The sequence below is a fragment of the Rhopilema esculentum genome, chromosome 21 (genome assembly GCF_057945365.1).
Source record: "Rhopilema esculentum isolate cy_ngs chromosome 21, ASM5794536v1, whole genome shotgun sequence".
Lineage (NCBI taxonomy): Eukaryota > Metazoa > Cnidaria > Scyphozoa > Rhizostomeae > Rhizostomatidae > Rhopilema > Rhopilema esculentum.
This window is the reverse complement of record NC_142835.1, coordinates 3,963,138-3,979,789: the sequence shown is the minus strand read 5'-3', so window position 1 is coordinate 3,979,789 and position 16,652 is coordinate 3,963,138. Positions and strand designations below refer to the sequence as shown.

The 16,652-nt window shown below is 36.5% G+C and overlaps 1 protein-coding gene and 1 long non-coding RNA gene across 3 annotated transcripts in view; one reads left to right on the top strand and one right to left on the bottom strand.

The window, feature by feature from the left end:
- Positions 1-16,652, bottom strand: part of LOC135684525 (myosin-VIIa) — a 48,914-nt gene that overhangs the window by 12,820 nt on the left and 19,442 nt on the right. For both annotated transcript variants that reach the window (XM_065200112.2, XM_065200113.2), the window contains exons 17-38: positions 16,081-16,187; positions 15,741-15,878; positions 15,405-15,466; positions 14,438-14,621; positions 13,721-13,900; positions 12,584-12,802; positions 12,121-12,228; positions 11,669-11,812; positions 10,971-11,039; positions 10,731-10,793; positions 6,757-6,891; positions 6,001-6,087; positions 5,506-5,592; positions 4,952-5,038; positions 4,409-4,542; positions 3,731-3,848; positions 3,258-3,389; positions 2,580-2,753; positions 2,149-2,376; positions 1,459-1,629; positions 626-870; positions 245-408 (exon numbers count right to left, since the gene is read on the bottom strand). In XM_065200112.2, coding sequence (XP_065056184.2) covers positions 245-408; positions 626-870; positions 1,459-1,629; positions 2,149-2,376; positions 2,580-2,753; positions 3,258-3,389; positions 3,731-3,848; positions 4,409-4,542; positions 4,952-5,038; positions 5,506-5,592; positions 6,001-6,087; positions 6,757-6,891; positions 10,731-10,793; positions 10,971-11,039; positions 11,669-11,812; positions 12,121-12,228; positions 12,584-12,802; positions 13,721-13,900; positions 14,438-14,621; positions 15,405-15,466; positions 15,741-15,878; positions 16,081-16,187 — 3,036 coding nt within the window. The remainder of the gene's footprint in view (positions 1-244; positions 409-625; positions 871-1,458; positions 1,630-2,148; positions 2,377-2,579; positions 2,754-3,257; positions 3,390-3,730; positions 3,849-4,408; positions 4,543-4,951; positions 5,039-5,505; positions 5,593-6,000; positions 6,088-6,756; positions 6,892-10,730; positions 10,794-10,970; positions 11,040-11,668; positions 11,813-12,120; positions 12,229-12,583; positions 12,803-13,720; positions 13,901-14,437; positions 14,622-15,404; positions 15,467-15,740; positions 15,879-16,080; positions 16,188-16,652) is intronic.
- Positions 6,830-13,767, top strand: LOC148957578 (uncharacterized). The gene is made up of 2 exons (XR_016145191.1): positions 6,830-6,932; positions 11,286-13,767. It is a non-coding gene; the product is annotated as an uncharacterized LOC148957578 (long non-coding RNA).

Sequence of the window (16,652 nt, the reverse complement as noted above, 5' to 3'; positions counted from 1 at the left end):
GGAAATGAAACCCCCTAGCATAACTGACCAACACTTATGGTTAAAGTGTAGTGTTTTGAAAAGAACAGGGGGGTTTTGCATAAAACATTTGGTATACCCGAGCATCCCTTTCCCCCTCCACCAGTACTAAATCCCTGCCTAGGGCACGCAGCTCTTTAACAATTAAGAGTTTACTAGAAACTCGGCGATTTTACCTATCACTAAAATAAAATAAAGAAAATAAAAACTGTGGATGATGAATTACCTTTATTGTCGTAGTCAACCATAGCAATAACAAATTTCGATCTTTTCCTTAGTCCATCTAAGAAATATGAGATAAGTTCCCGGATGTCTTCTGCATTCGTGGATGTGAACGTGTATTCGTGTCCCGCGGTTGTCAAGGTAAAACTTTGGCTTGGTGCATTATTTCTGGAGAAAAAGGTATAAACAATTTTGAAAAATAAAGGAAAAGTTTCTAGAGGACAGAGCGAATAGGTAGTTAATTCAAAGGCTATTTGGAATTGCAAGCTAGAGGAGTCAGAAGTTCTCTGTAAAGATACATATCTTGCCTGAGATAAATATTAGAAATAGCATCCAAACAATATTCATCAGGCGATCCCAATAAAGGCAAAACCCGAGTACAAACCTTCCTTCACCGACTGCTAGCACCTCAGGGAAGGCGCATTCCACTAAGACCCTTTCCTCTGCATCTACGATATAAACTCCGGTCCAATTGATGGCAATTATGACATCATCACGTGGAAGAATTGGACCCGAGAATCGATGCGCTTCATAGAATCGAGAGAACAGCAGCGGCCAGCGATACTTGGCAAAGATGACAACATCTTGTTTGACTTTGGAGGACTCATAGGAAGCCTTGGCATAGTACCCCTGTTTTTTGAAAAACAAAAGAAGGGGATGTGATGATAAAATAACAAGGATCGTCTTTAACTACGATCATTTCAATGTTTATTCGTTTCAATTCCATACCCTATAACTCTTTTACCCTTGAGTGCTTTGTATCTTCGGTTGTTTCAAATGTGTGCCTTACATCTTATCCTGGTGGCTGTCCATAGTGCTTTTTAAACAAATCTTTGCAACATTTGTAAGCGTCACCCAAAACAAGCTGTAATTTACACACCCCAAAGATTAACAGGAATCAAAATGGCCCCAAGTAACTTTTTCATGTGACAGAACGATGAGACTTCTGACAGAACCGGACAATTGACTTACTTAAATAGAACATCTTATAATATTGTGATTTTGAAACAATCTACTTGCATTAGAGGTGTTTAACAGGGCATTAAACTGATCTCAATGTTATCAAATATGTCGTAGCCGTGTAACTCCTTGACTTCTTTTTGGCAAGGTATTATTTTCTTCTTGTTTTCATTAGGTCCCTTGAAAATATGAGTCTTTAATGAAGAGTTACAAATTCAGAAACGTCAGGATAAATTGATGAAATAGAAAGACTCGAACCTTTTGAAGGTTTGATACAATGAGGTGAAACCACATCTCTACGGCTTTTGGCGGTTGTAAATAAGAGTCCGGAATGTAAGTCGGTATCAGTTTCAACAAGCGGTCCGAGGTGATATCTGACTGGTACTCCACGTAATACTGCTTCGCGGCTAGATCGGCAAATTCTTCTTTCTATAAGACATTTAAATGGGTTTAAGTATAAACAGAGAAATGTTAACGTGATGCTTTTTGGTTATCGTTAGTTGCTAGCTTGGCGATCTGACTAGGACTTTAGAGATGCAATTCTCTAAGAAACATGGCTCGTTTAGAAAGATCCATGCAAAGATTAAACAGAATAGATGTAACTTCACAAGCAAGTCTTAAAAATGGTACACTTAGTGCTTCTCTGCAAAGAATTGGTAGGGAATAAACATGCAGTATGTATTTATAAAGGCATTAGAGTTGAACCCCGATTAGTTTAAATATTTAAAGGCATTTAATTTTTAAAGGCAACAAAAAATATCGAAATATTCGACTTGTCCGTAGTTCGACTTATCCGGTGCAACTTCTGTACATAAAGCATATCAAAATCAAGGGAGGCGAAAAAACGTTGGAGTTGGCGGGAATCCGAATTAGCTGTGGTCGACTTATCAAGGTTCAACTGAATTATCTTTCACGATAGCATAAGAATCCATTTCTCTCTCAACCTACCGTGTTGCAACGGTATTCACCAAACTTCACTCCTCTAATGATTTGCTGGTAGATCAAGTGTGTTCCCATCGGATCAATTATTGGGTCATGCCACGGTGAGAATATCTCTTTTCTAAAAAACAGCCTCCAAGGTGCATTCCGTTCTTGGCCTCCACGCTCTTTGGCGTATTGCTCGCATTGGGAGACAGCATCCATCACGTGGTCACGGCCACTACCAAGACTGGAAACCTACCAAAAGAAGAAAGTTATGTTAACACAAATACTTAATTGAGTCTTTGGATCTTCCAATAAAGTGCTATTGTTCAAATTTCCTGACACAATTTCTTTTTACCGAATATTGAGAACATTCCTTGGTTCAAGGGTTTTCTCCTGGAATATCTTAAACCCAAAATATCGCAAGAATTCAGATATATAATATGAGAAAGGATCACCTTATCATAGAGAGATATGTAAACAGAAAATCCAAACTGGTCCTTCAAGTTAGTCTTCTCGGCGAGCTGTATGCAAAGTTCTCTTGAGGTCGTCGCAGAATCAGCCAACAGCGTCTTCGTATTGCCATCCATGAAAGTGATAGGAAGCATCAGCGGTTTCTTTGACTTTGTGGCCTAATCGGAATTAACAGTGATCTAAAATTCATCGACTTCAAGTAAAAAGTAAATTGCACTTATAATTTAAGTATTTAGATTCTGGTTAAAAAGAAGTAAATGATCTTACAAGCAATTACAGAGCCTGACTGAGATCGATGACAACTCCAAGGTTTAGACGAAACAATTACTCTTATCAGGATAGAATTCAGAGAGCCTAATACCCAAATAAGGAAAGTTCTTACTGCTGGAGCGAACGTCTCATGTTTTCAACTACATTTCGCGTGAAATGTTATGTACCAACCAGCTTCTTATTCAGTGCTCTGATACCAGGCACAGAAAATCAGAAAATGTCCAATACATATAACACCCAAAGATGAAATAAAAAAACAAAGGGTCACCCTAAAAAAATCCAGGTTGAGTACTCTCAAAGAATGTATGGCTGATAGAAGTCAGGCATAAATTTCAGTCTTCTGAAGTTTACTGAATCTATACTAAGCATTTAATTAAGAAATTTCATCCAACCTGAAGCTCGAGCCAACTTGGTGGCTGATGACGAGTTCCGTTTTTCAGCGTTCGTCGCAGCCTATCAAGGTTATACGCAACGGTATTCTGGGGTGCCTCTTCTTTAATAAAATTCTGCAAGTACCTGGCAAGCTGGAAAAAAAATAAATGTCAAAAAAAGGAAAGTACTTAGTAAGTTCAAAAAAGAGCATATCTTCATCATAACTGTCCATATTAGTTGTGATAAAACCCCGAACTATTTAGATACATATGAGAAAACAAGAATCATAGTTACAGAAATTGACACAAATCGGTAAGAAAAATTTTTTTTAGCTTCTTTTATAATTTCGGTATAAAGCCTACATTTTTGAGAAATACCCTGCTTTTATAGAGATAATTTTTCATGCTAATAAATTCACAATCACGGCCCTTTTTACACTTAATCAAGATTAGATGGCAATGCTTTACTTAAGTAGAAACATCTGATAAATCACCTTCTCTGTCGGAGCAAAGCAGCCAAGGCAAAGAGACAGCAATATCCATCCTTTTCTTGCACTTTCCTTGTTTTGATTTCTTAGCAGCTGCTTGCAAATTTGGCAATAAATTTCATCTCTAAATGTATGAAAAAGAGTATTGTTCCAAACTGCTATACACGAAATTGCATTTAAAAGTGACCGATCCGAGATCAACTTCCAATTTAAATGATAAAATTTTTGATTGGACTAATTAAGTTGCGCACCAAGAGTAACTTCGTGCTCTGATAGAAAAAATGTCTTTTTTATTTAAACATTTACACTGAAATCACAAAATTCTGGCTTGAAAAATCTGTCCTGCAAAATATATGGCTTAGTAAACAGGTTTTCAATGACTAAGTTTACATCGAAGAAATATTGAAAGCTCAACTCATGAAACAAAATTTTTATTTTATCAGAATCTCCCAGAATTTTCATTTAATCAGAACTAATTTTAAATATCCCACCCCTACTGCATTGGCAGCGTTGTTAAAAAATCCTTAAAAGTTCTAGATTTGCATATCTTGTAATGAATCAACATTCTATCATCTAATTTACTATCTACATTTGGTTGATCCAAAATTGTCTCGCTCACTAGGAATAAAAACTCTATTTCTCAATCAACAGAGCAAATATTCACTTAGTCAAAAATTAGAGTACCTTAAGGACGGTCTCACAATGGCATGCCCGATGACAAAATGCAATTTTTCTAAATTTGACGTTGGCCTATCCTCTGCCCTCAATGCGCCCACTATTTCAATACTGTCCTCACTGCGTAATCTCGAGGCAACTTCCTGTGAATGCAAGCAAAATCAGTAATTCTGTCTACATTTTTAAATTGTAACCGAGCAGATACCTGTTATCAAGAAATAATGTTTATAAAGCTAATGTGCATTCCTTAATTGGATAATAATAACTATTTCTCAGCATGGCCTACAAGGTTTTCCTCTAGACTTCCAAAACTTTATTTCAATATTCTTTCTAGCTCTCGATTCCTCGTGTGATACAAACATATCTTCAAATTGAATGACTATCCGCAGTCTGTTTGCAAAGTGTTTAATATCCTTTTTGCAGAGTACAAAGTGCTTTATGTTCATTAATATGCTTCTTCGAGTTATACTTAACGCAACCATAGGCAAATGTATATTCAATGCGAAAATAAAAACTTGTTCTTGGCTCTTAAATCAGCCAGAAGAAGTCTACCTTGGTTATTTTTGACTTTTTCTTCAACGTCATTGAAACGATTCGGTTTCTCAAAGTTTCTCTTCTTGCAATCTTACTTGGTTCCTCCTATGAAGACATGAAAACATGGAAAATTAACTACACAATACAGCAGTACCAAATCTTCATAACAGTATACTGCAATGCATAGAAAACACTATTACTATTACCAGAATCCTTACAAACAGACACATCTGATTGACATGCTAATGTCACGTGATTATAGAGTATGATTATGCGGTGGTTAGGTTCAGTTGAATAGCAAAATACTTGATGTGTTTCTGGCGTTGTGTCTATCTTGAGGCACGGGATTGACTATCTGTCTCACAAATAATCTATCTGTTCAACACTAGTCTATTCATCTAACTAATAAATATATTGAGTAATATTTTAATAACAAATCAATACACGCCATTGAAAGATGCAATTTCTAATGGCTCTACTTGAATACATATCTATTCTTCTCAATGACGAGATACATAAAAAACAGTAGATATATTTCGACCAAAATCGAATGGACTGTAAATAAAGCATACGTTTTCTCTGAAATGAGACAGCGTTCCAGACTTCGAAGCTGATCTTCCAAGTGTATCGTATATCTTGTTCATTACTGGTGTATTGTCCTAAAAATCCAAAAAATTAACGAGAAAGTCTTTACTATATGAAATGTTTCGAACCAAATTTAAAAGCTTCTTGAAAAGTCTTGCTCACTTAAAATGTAGCATGATTTAAACATTGGACGGCTTTGAAATTTTCAAACGAAACTTGCTTAAAAGAGATGGAGACTTATTTTAGGAAAGTTATTGTATCCACATTTCTTCTCTCAGTCTGACTGATTCTCCTGAGTCAATTCTGATTCAAAGTACTGCCAATTCTCATATAGGCATTAATGCCAATGAATCTCAGGCATCGAATCCAAATCTTACTTGTGCATCATAAAAAGGAATTTATGTGGAGAATGCCCGAATGCACTTGATTTACTGTATAAACATATTGCGGATGACAGTTATAAGCAGATAAGAGTTGCATACCTTGTGATTGCCAGCTGAGTAGTTGTACTTTGGTTCTGGTTGGTCGCCCATAAAACGAAGGATTGTTATGAACACTGCAAGAGCAGCCTGGAAGTAAAAGAAATGCAAGTCAGAATAAGGACTTGTAGGATTCAAAGTAAACAACATTCAGGACAAATGCACCATTCCAATGTCACTTATTTTTTCTACAGGTAGTCAAATAATTCAACTGCCTGGTGATTTGAATTTTACCAACTTCAATTTTTTAATAATAATTCCTGTTGTACTTTTGATTAACATAAGCCCACTTTTGAACACTTGAGTTACTTAATGCGATTTAAACAAATCTCACTTTACATGAGTACATATGTATCTAGCAATCTAAAAATTTTGCAAAAATAAAAAAAATTTGTAGCAGACTGAGGCGAACAAAGACCAGAAAAAATTAAAATCGCAAGATGAAATTTTTCTTTATTTAAAAAGTCTCAATGCCTACAAACTTCCGAATTTCATTCAGTGTAAATTAGTGTAAATCAACTTTTTACAACACATCCAGCAATTCTCCTGTAAGTGGTAAATGTTTCTACAGGATTCTTTATTTTAAATCCAGTTCTTCGCAGATTTTTTTCTGAGTTTCAAACTTTTGTGGTCTCATGACATGACACATGCTATTTTGACTCATAAAATTTTCTTGAGAATGACACTGAATAAAAAATACCCATGGAAAACAATGAAGAAGAAAGATTTATTAAATTTATCCAAATGGTTTGCACATACCAGTTTATCTGTCTCGTTGTCATGAGCTAAGAGCGGGCGATCGAGGTTCTTTGTTATGTGATAAGCAGTTGCTTGGCCTTCGAAATAAGTGGCGGCGAATTTGGAAAATTTAAATTCGGAAAAGTCATCTTGGTCCTGAAATTAGAAAAGCATATTTGCACATTAGTAAATTATAGGTAAGTAGTAAAGAGTGAAGGCTCAAAGACAACTGGATTATTTATTTTGTCGTCCGTTAAAATCAACTTTTAAAATTTCAAATCAATTTCAATGTACAAAGGAAACATTTTCCGGTAGGCCTGTGCTACAATGCATTATATTTCATGACATGTGTCAAATAGGATTGCTTGATATTTCAGCATCTACACATTTACAAGCATCAAGAGTAATAGCAAATTCTTGCAGAAGCATACGGGATACATCTTTGGACTAGACAAAACTTTTAGTTACCCCTGTTGCAACATGAATTTATGATATTCCTAGATGCTGTCTACGGATCTAGCATCTTTTGCCCCCTTTTCTCGTCCGAGATCTATCAGTTTATTTATGCTCGCATTCCAAATAAAACAAACGTAGAAGAATTGGCCAGGTTTAGAAGTTTTAGACCCACTTCAGAAGGAAAATTAGATCTGCACTGTCGTAACGAATCACAAACACTTTATGCACAGCCCCAGTACTGCATGTCTTGTAAAAGATTAGTGCTAGTCTAAAGTGATATTTCTCTTTAGGCCTTTCCCTGTCAATGAATATGTGGGCGCTTATTTGAGTAATGAGACGCTCATGGAGGGAGGGGGCGCTTATTCAAGGAGTGACTGCTCATTTAAAGTTCGATTGTTGTAGGAGACGATCTTTCAAAGGAAAGCAAGGAATTACGGTAACCTTATTTAACACGTAAACTGCGGTGGGCCACTATAGTGGCCCAACCAAAACGAGGCCCAGGCCACTATAGTGGCCCAACGCACCACTATTGTTTAAATGAGTCTTGTTTCAAAAGAAAGTTTATCACATGACTATTTTCTTGTTTTTTTAACCAATCATTGCACGTATGTCCTTTGAAAACAACAAAAGCGGTGTCCTTCCTTACAACAATGCTATATTATGGCAGTTGAAATTTGACTTAGGCCAACCGCTTACTAAAGTTCGATCAGCTGATTTTGAATTTTGAATTTGTGTCTTCGCGTGTCTTTGGCAAGAAAATAACAATTAGCACTGAGAATGTCCGATAGCGGGGAAGACAGTGATTATATTCCTTCCGACTTTGATGTGGAAGATGAAGACAGTTCGGAGGAAAGTGGCAGTAGCGACGAGGAGGATGAACTTTTAGGCCTACAGCAGCCATGTTGGCTACCCGTTGGAAATATTGACGATGATATTTCACCAGATTGGCCTTCATTTACTGCTGCAAGTGGACCTAAGCATATTGCCAGGGAGGAAGCAGACCCCCTTGTGTATTTTCAGTACTTTGCTACTGATGAATTTTTCAAGACACTGCTTGATTTTAGCATCAAGTACGGAGATCAGATTGTTGCAAAGAAAGAAATTTCAGCGAAGTCTAGGTTCCGGCTCTGGCAAAATATGAAAGCAGACGCTGACCTAGACACCTATAAGGCATTCTGGGGCCTTTTTTTAACATGGGCCTTATTCAAAAAGCAAGTTTTGAGGAATATTGGAGGGAAAGTGACTGGTCCCAAGCCACCCCTCAGTTTTCGCAGGTAATGGGTCGTGATAAGTGGATGATTTGGCTGAGGATGTTGCAAACATTCGATGTCACAGATCCAACTGTTGATAGAACTGATCCAGGTTTCAGGGTTATATACCCTTTGAATCACATGAACAAAATGTTCAAATTTCATTACCAGCCAATCCAAACCTTGACAGTCGATGAAGGTTTATGTGGCTTTCGTGGTAGAGTTCCTTTTAGACAGTATATTCCAAATAAGAAGCACCACCAATTTGGGATAAAGATGCAAGAGTTGTGTGACACAACTGGCTATTTATGTAAAGTGCTTTTGTACTGTGGTTCCAAGCAAAAAGTTCCCGCTCGTTTTCATCACAAATATCCAAGTGATCCCAAGAGCATTGTGATGACTTTGGTGAATGACTTGCAACACCAAGGATACCAGCTGACAACAGATAACTGGTACACTTCATTGGAACTTTCTAAACAATTGAAAGAAATTGGGATCACACACATTGGGACCATCAAAAGAAACCAGGCAGCTGGCTTTCCAAAAGAAGTGGTGAATGCAAAGTTGAAGGTTGGAGAAAAGCTTGCATATCGCATGGATGATAATGTTTGTGTTGCAATAAGGGACAAGAAGAGTCAGACAAAACCACTCTTGATGACCTCAACAAAATACTCTGCTTTTTATGTTGATGGGGATGGTCACAAAGTCAGAGAGGAAAACCATGTAGCTGACAAAAAGTACAAATGTCAGCTAGTTTGGGCTTACAACCACTCTAAATTTGGTGTTGACAAATCAGATGAGATGGTATATTCTTATGAGGTGGAAAGGAGAACCAGACGCTGGCCTGTCAAAGTGCTGCTAAGACTGATGCAGAAGGCACTGCTGAATTCATATGTTTTGTATAAGGCATTAGCAGAAAAGCCAATGAAGCGCTTACGCTTTTATGTGAAGGTATTTGAGGGGCTGATGAATCCAGCCAGAAACAGAAGAATCAGGCCTCAGTATTTGAGACCAGACATTGAGGGAAAAATTTGTCAGATGGAACAATTGCCAGGAGGAAAAAGAAAAGATTGTATGGTTTGTTCCAGCAGGCAAGAGGGCAAAAGGAAGAGGACAGCATTTCAGTGTGTTCGTTGTCAAAGAGGATGCTGCCCAACATGTTTTCATCAGCATTTTGACTGATTTTGAGCCCTTCTTAGTATATATTTTATTTATCATGTAACTTTTCTTACATTATAAATCCATATTTGTACAAAAACTGCCCTTGAACATGTTTGATTCAAATTCTTACAGAGCAGCTGCCATTGATACTTTTTCTGAATTGCGTCATTACATTACTTTCAAAATTAAATTTTTTCATACTTTCATATACAATTTGAAAGCTAAACTTTGATATTTTGACTGAAAATGTTAGACAGAGAGGACTTGTTTGCAAATAATATTTATATAATGTCCATAAAGACCAAGGTTTCCATGTTTGTGGCCTTTTGGCTAAGATATAGCAAAATGGTGCCTATTTTTCTAGTTTTTATGTTTATTCAGTTTGCAAACTTTTTTATTTTATTGCTAAAATTTTGTATTGTGATTGAAGATTATAACTAGGTTGTAGCTTGTAAATTGTGCAATAACAAGTCTTGGTATTATATCCTCCTGTCATTTTCTGGCTCTGATTTATAGAGAAATATCTGTTTGTTAGAACTTTTCCTGTCTTCGTATTCAGTATAGTTTCAAAATGGCCTTATTCTCATTTTGTAACAAACAATTTCAAACCAATTTTGGTCTAAACCCTGTAAGTGTAGTCTTAGATACCTTGATATTACAAAAATGGTGTAAATAAATGTCAAAATATGCCCCAAGCTCTCTAAATAGGTAAAGAAAACTTCCGAATGTCTTCATTTTCGTCTTATGTACATTTAAAATAAGGTGTGGCTTTTGTTGCTATGGTAACAAATTTCTTATATTTTTGTTTGAAAAGTATATTTTGATCCTAATGTTCAAGAAAATGTATAGTTTTAAGTAATTCAAGTAGCCTGTTTGCAAGAAATCAATCAAAATGCTATGCTGCAACTTAATTGACGTTTTGGTTCTTCCGGGCTTTAGCAGTTAACAGAATAGCCTTTAGCAGTTAACGTGTTAATTAGATCGTATAATTCAATTAGGAAAAAAATGGCTGAACTGCTTTCTGTCACTCCACGATTCGGATACTTTCATCACTTATATATACTTTCTCTATGTACGAGTGGCATACAGCATTCGCAGTTAACTCTAACTTAATTTAATAGTCCTTACCGAGTTTTCCGATATAATATCCTTGTCTGAAAATCCGTATTGTTTATCTGAAACTTTCAAATCCTATAACAAAAAAGATTTGGATTGCATTAGTATAACTTTAAGCATTAGGGTACATCTGAAATGTAAATACAAAAATTCACAAATCATTAAAGAAGAAATAAATAGAAATTTATAGTCAAGAAAGAAAGAACGCATAATTAAACTTGATAGGTGATAGAAAAAATTAGATTGAATCACCTTAAATGCAGTTGGGACTTGTCCCATTTGTTTGTCGTCAGAAGGAAGGAAGCCAAACATTTCATCGACCTAAAAAACCAAATCAATCGATAAGCTGAAAAGAAAATCATCACCCAGTCTACTATCTTGGTTAATCAATAAAAATGAATTTCAGACAAATAAAGACATTAAACAAAGTGGAAATTATGAGCTTCAAATAAATAATGCTAAATAACAGCCCTTTATATCGTGCCTAGCCAGCCCTTTGACTGATATTGCTTGTAAATTTTAGTCCAGTCACAAACATGATGGTTTTCACCAACTCTTGATTTACAGCATGAAAAAAAACTGCATGGATGGGATCACACTAAACTGCATGGATGGGATCACATGGATGGGACAGAAAAACTGTATATGGGATCACACTAGGTTACAATGTGGACTAAAGAGGATTCTTGGTGCTACATAAATGGCAGGGTAAGACAGCAAGACTTATAAGCAGCGGAAGTTGCAACCTGCAACCAGTGTATTCTGTTGTATTAAGATTATTATTATCATGCTGTTTAGCATCAAAACGGTAGCTGTTTTGGTATCGAAAGAAAATTCAGTTGGCTACACGTTTCTGGAAACGAGGCCTGTTCTCATTTGTCCACATCTATTGTTCAACCTTTAACTGATTCAACATATTCGACGCAATGTGATCATCTCAGCAAACTTACAATTTTAGAATCGTCGACATCTTCTTCTCTTCTTCGTTTTGCTTCTGCTTCAGCTTCTTCGATTTGTATTTTCTTGCTTTCAAGAAGTTCCTTTCTGACAATTTCTTCTTGCAGTTGTTCGGCTTCGATTTTCGCCAACCGTTCCTTCGAAGATTAAAACAAAAATCAATGACAAAACGATAATGAAAAATCTTGGTTTAACCGATTGGTTTAAAGGGGAGAAGTGGTTTCACAGAAACACAAAGCTGTATTGAAAATAAACAATGTTTGGATATTCATCAACTTTTTGCATAAACTTAGCTTCCTTAAAGTTGGAAACAACGTTATAGAATATTACGTGGCTACACTATACAATATATTCTTTTCTGGTGCAAGATGTACAGATATTGCTAATAGCTTTTACAAATGCATTCTTAATTGCGATGAACTTCCGAAAAGAAAATTTAAGAAACCTTCATAAGCCTTTCTGCTTCTTTCTTCGCCTTCTCAGCAGACATTCCTTTCCTCAGTCTGTTTTCTTCTTCCTTTCTCAGCCTTTCCGCTTCTAGTTTCAAAACACGCTAGAAACAAAAAGATGATGCTTTTATATTTCTAACAAGCTTACTTCAGTATCCATTTACGAGTAGATCAATATTTATGCCTTTTTGCAATCTTCAAGATTAAATTAAATTTCTACATTTTGAATTCAATTTCAAAGATTTATTTTTTATCTAGGCTTGTGAAATTGCAAGCAATAATACTGAAAAATTTAACTGTAAGCAGGCAAAAAATAAGTGTTTGTAAAAAATTAAAGTTGGCGTAAGAAAAACAAATGAGCGGGATTCTGTAAAAAATGACAGTTTGCACTTTTCAAAGAACTAAGTGCATAATTTTCAGGCAAAAGCAACTACGCCCAGATTGGCAACAAATATTTACCTCTTTCTTTCGCTTCTGTAACTCCTTCTTTGCATAGAACATTTTAAAACCTGCTTGAATGGTAACAATGGCTCCCATTTTCATCTTCAACTCACGGCGCGCCATTGCACCTCTGCAGCAGGCTTGGAACACTACAACGCGTCTTCGCATCTCTCTGTATGACGTCAGCAGCTGGCGTGTGCGTACCAGGGCTTGAAGACGCTCAAAGCCAAGTCGCATCTTAAAAGGTTGTGGAAGAGAGGTCACAGAAAGCGAAAAAATCATAAATTTTTCAAACCTTTCAAACATTCACAAGCAAGACCTTAGAACGTCCAAAATTTGTTTGTCCATGTCTGCAGCCATTTCTTTGGAAACATCTACCCTTCACTTAGTCAATCATTTAAAGAATGATATTTGGTAACAGTGATCTTGACAATGGACAAAGGCTTAAGGTTTTAGAACATTAAATGATAACATTCTATAACAAATATTTGAATATGATTTAAACTACAGAAGAAAATGTCATTATTTGAACTTGATAGTAACCATTGCAAGAACAACTCTTGTAGAAAAATGGAGTTTATTGGCTTAGATTCACTGTCGTAGCCCCTCGGATTTAATGTTAATACCAATGCTGAAGCTCTCCATGTCCGTAGCCAGACAAACATTTTGACATTAATCAACTCCTCCCTTTTTGACATTGATAATGAGAAAAAAGCATTGATAATGTTAAGGAGAAACACTGCAGTTTGTAACGAGATAATCATCTGAGCCAACCCCATCTTTTTTTATACACAGTCTAAAAAAGTACTTTTTGCAAGAACAAGATTACAAAGACGATGCAAATGGGAGCATGATAGGCATGGTTACCCATTGACCTTAACAAAAAACAATACAGTAGCACCAAAAGCTATACCAAAATCCTGTTTAGTCCGTGCGGATAGCTGGTTCGATCAAAAGATAAAGAGGCTACAACCCAATCTGAGCCAACCCCATCTGAGCCAACCCCATCTGAGCCAACCCTCACTGAGACAACTCCTACCGAGACAACCGCTTACGATGTAGAAAATCTTGGCTGTGTGCTTATACTTGTAAGTGATTGCAGTTTCATATTACTCGATGTAAATAGCTAGGGTACAATGTAAAATTTACACGTACCTTTCTGTACTTCCTTTTTGCAGCATAAGCCCTCCAAGCTCTTTGGATCTTCATAGTGTTTTCTCTCAAACTCAAATACTGCTTCCGTTGATAATATCCGCGAAATGTTTTTTGAATAATTACTACGCCCATTGTGATTATCTTGTCTCTCTTTAGTTCAAGCTCCTGATCTTGAGCATCCTAAAAGAGAAAATTGCCCACTTTAAAACAGGGTCTTTCTATAAGATCAATGCAAGAGAATCGTGTTATGACACATTAAAAGTTATGTAAAATTATGCTATCTTGTGTAAAGAACAGGACAGTTCTAAGTTAATACTCCGAGTTTCACGTTTAATGTGATCATCAAGTAACGAGTTTCACGCGTAATGCGAGCATCAGGAGTTACCTGATGATTGCATTAAGTGTGAAATTCGGAGAAGCATATTAAAATGGTCCTGTTCTATACATCAAATTGCGTGAACAGCTCTGCCTATATACGGCAAAGAGCACTTTGACAGACCGGGAAACATTAGTTTTCATTAAGGTTAACTTAACTTAAAATAAACTCTTCAGTTAACTTGAAATTTTCAAAAAATTAGAATAGTACAAAAACAGACAATCGTTTTCAATTTAAGCAAATTCAACACACCTCTACAAATCACTTCTGTCTCATAGCATTGGTTTCTAATCTTTCATTGTTAAGGATAACGGGGAAAACAGACAAAAATAGGAAATTACCTTAAGAAAGATTTTGGTATGTCCAATTTGCCAGTCAGAGTCACTAATGGCATTGCGTGCAATTATCTTTGTAGCCTCTTTTGAGTTTTCAGCAACCATGCGACCGAGGCCGATGACCAACATATGATATCGAACGGCAAACACGTCGAAAGCGTGCCGGATAGGATATCCCGCCCGTCGAATCCTGAAACATTGAAAAATAGATTATCATAGGAAGTGTAGATTAAAGTTGATCAATCAATTAGGTGGTAAATGCAACTTGATCATAATGGTAAGCATGATTTTCATGCATGCAACTAACTGAGATAGGTCATAGTAAGTATTAAGAGGCAAAGGGACAAAGTGGTTCGGGTCTAAGCTCAGCCATTGGACCATACATCAACACAAGGAAGCGATCGAATTTCTCCATCTTGAGACCTCTCGCGTCTAAAGCTTTGGGCTGTCAATTGTTAAAATGGTGCACACACACAGTGCTGCGCTTTAAATTGTGCATTAATCATTAAATTCTTAAATATTCTAAGAGAAAACAGGCCTAGGAAAATAAGTGAGAAGTGGATTAACCCTCGCCCACACATCGAATATGGGACTCACCATTACCTTTACGCTTATTTAGATCGATAGACCTTAAGGTCTTTTAAGATTAGAAGGTATGCTTTGCTCCCTGGGCCGTTATCAACCATGGATAATACGAGGAAATTCCAGCTGCCATTTGCTCATGAACACTTCCTTTTTCTCAAATTTTCTATTTTTGATTGCTTAGTTCACTATATCGAATTAGCCGGCCTATTTTTTCCTGTCATCGTCCCTGCCCTTATAACCAGTTTCGTGAAACAAAGCCACGATTTTCATCGGCACGAATTTGATTGACCCAGGCTCTTTTCGTCTGAAAGTATGAAAAGTATGAAAGTATGAAAAGTATGAAAGTAAGAAAGGACGGTTGTTGTAAAGCAATGACTAGGATACCCACCTGATGGTTTCCATCATTCCAGAATATTTCAGTTGTCTACAGCATAGCACCCGGTCAAACATCTACAACAACAACAAGTCAATTGATAAAAAATACCTACTGATTGACTGCTGTGTTATGGGATATGGTAAATGATCTATAATTTAACTGGCCTGACATACGAAAGACGAGCACAGTAATAGCCAGAGTATCACGTTTGAGAAGCTGATATTTTTTGTATACCAACACATCCTTTGTATCATCATCAATGAAATGGGAAATGGGAATGCAATAAAAAACTACAGAATTCTTTAATTCAAGACTGAGTAATAATGGTTAAAAATAACGTTTACGTACCAATGGTCTTTTGAAATCGTTTGGTTTAATGCAACGAACAAAGAAAGGATGACGGCTATTTAAGGTTGCCATCAATGAGTCAAGAGATTTCTTAAACTGCGCGCCTAAAGTTGGTGATCTCTTTCTCGTCTCGTCGCCCTGTATACGAAGAAAAGTGTTAAGTATCGATTGGACAAACCAGAAAGAATTCACATGAATATAGAAATTCCAAGTCCTGAAATTTTCTAAAGTTGAATTGTTATGAGATTGTCTACACAAAAATGCCGGATAATTTGTTCTCACTAAAATTCATGTAGTGCACGATCAAAATTCGATAAATTCTTTAGCTAAATTGGCTTACCATTCTCAGTTCTCTTCGAAACAAAGTCAGCAAAAAGGGGCATTTGCTTGTGGCAACCAAATCGTTAAGGTCTGCATTAAAGGTGTCACGATTCTTGTCGAGGAAACCTATAAGATATAAAAAAGGTTATTAAGAATGAATACAAATACTGAATGTATTATCGATACAAAAACCAATACACAAGGGCCAAGTAAGATAGATGTGCACGCCTCACTGGGTTCGCTCGCATTTGCTAGGAGCTGCATAAGTAATGCTGTTAATCTTTACAGGCGGCACTTCTCTAATGAGCAAGCGAGAAACCAGTTAACCAAGAAAACGTTACCAGGTGGGTTTGCTGGGTTAACCAGTATAAAATCTTCCACCAATGCCAAACCAAATACATGCAAAAATGATATTCTTTATTTGATGAAGAGATCGACCAGCATAGCCAGTAGCTTATTTTAAAGGGCATATGTCGCGTTAGCAATTGGCTAATACAAAAAATGCTTGGAGTGCAGTTCCATTGTTTCGTGGCATTAAGTTTTACTGCTGTTAAAATTCATCGTAGATTTCGTGCTTTGTACTAGTATTGC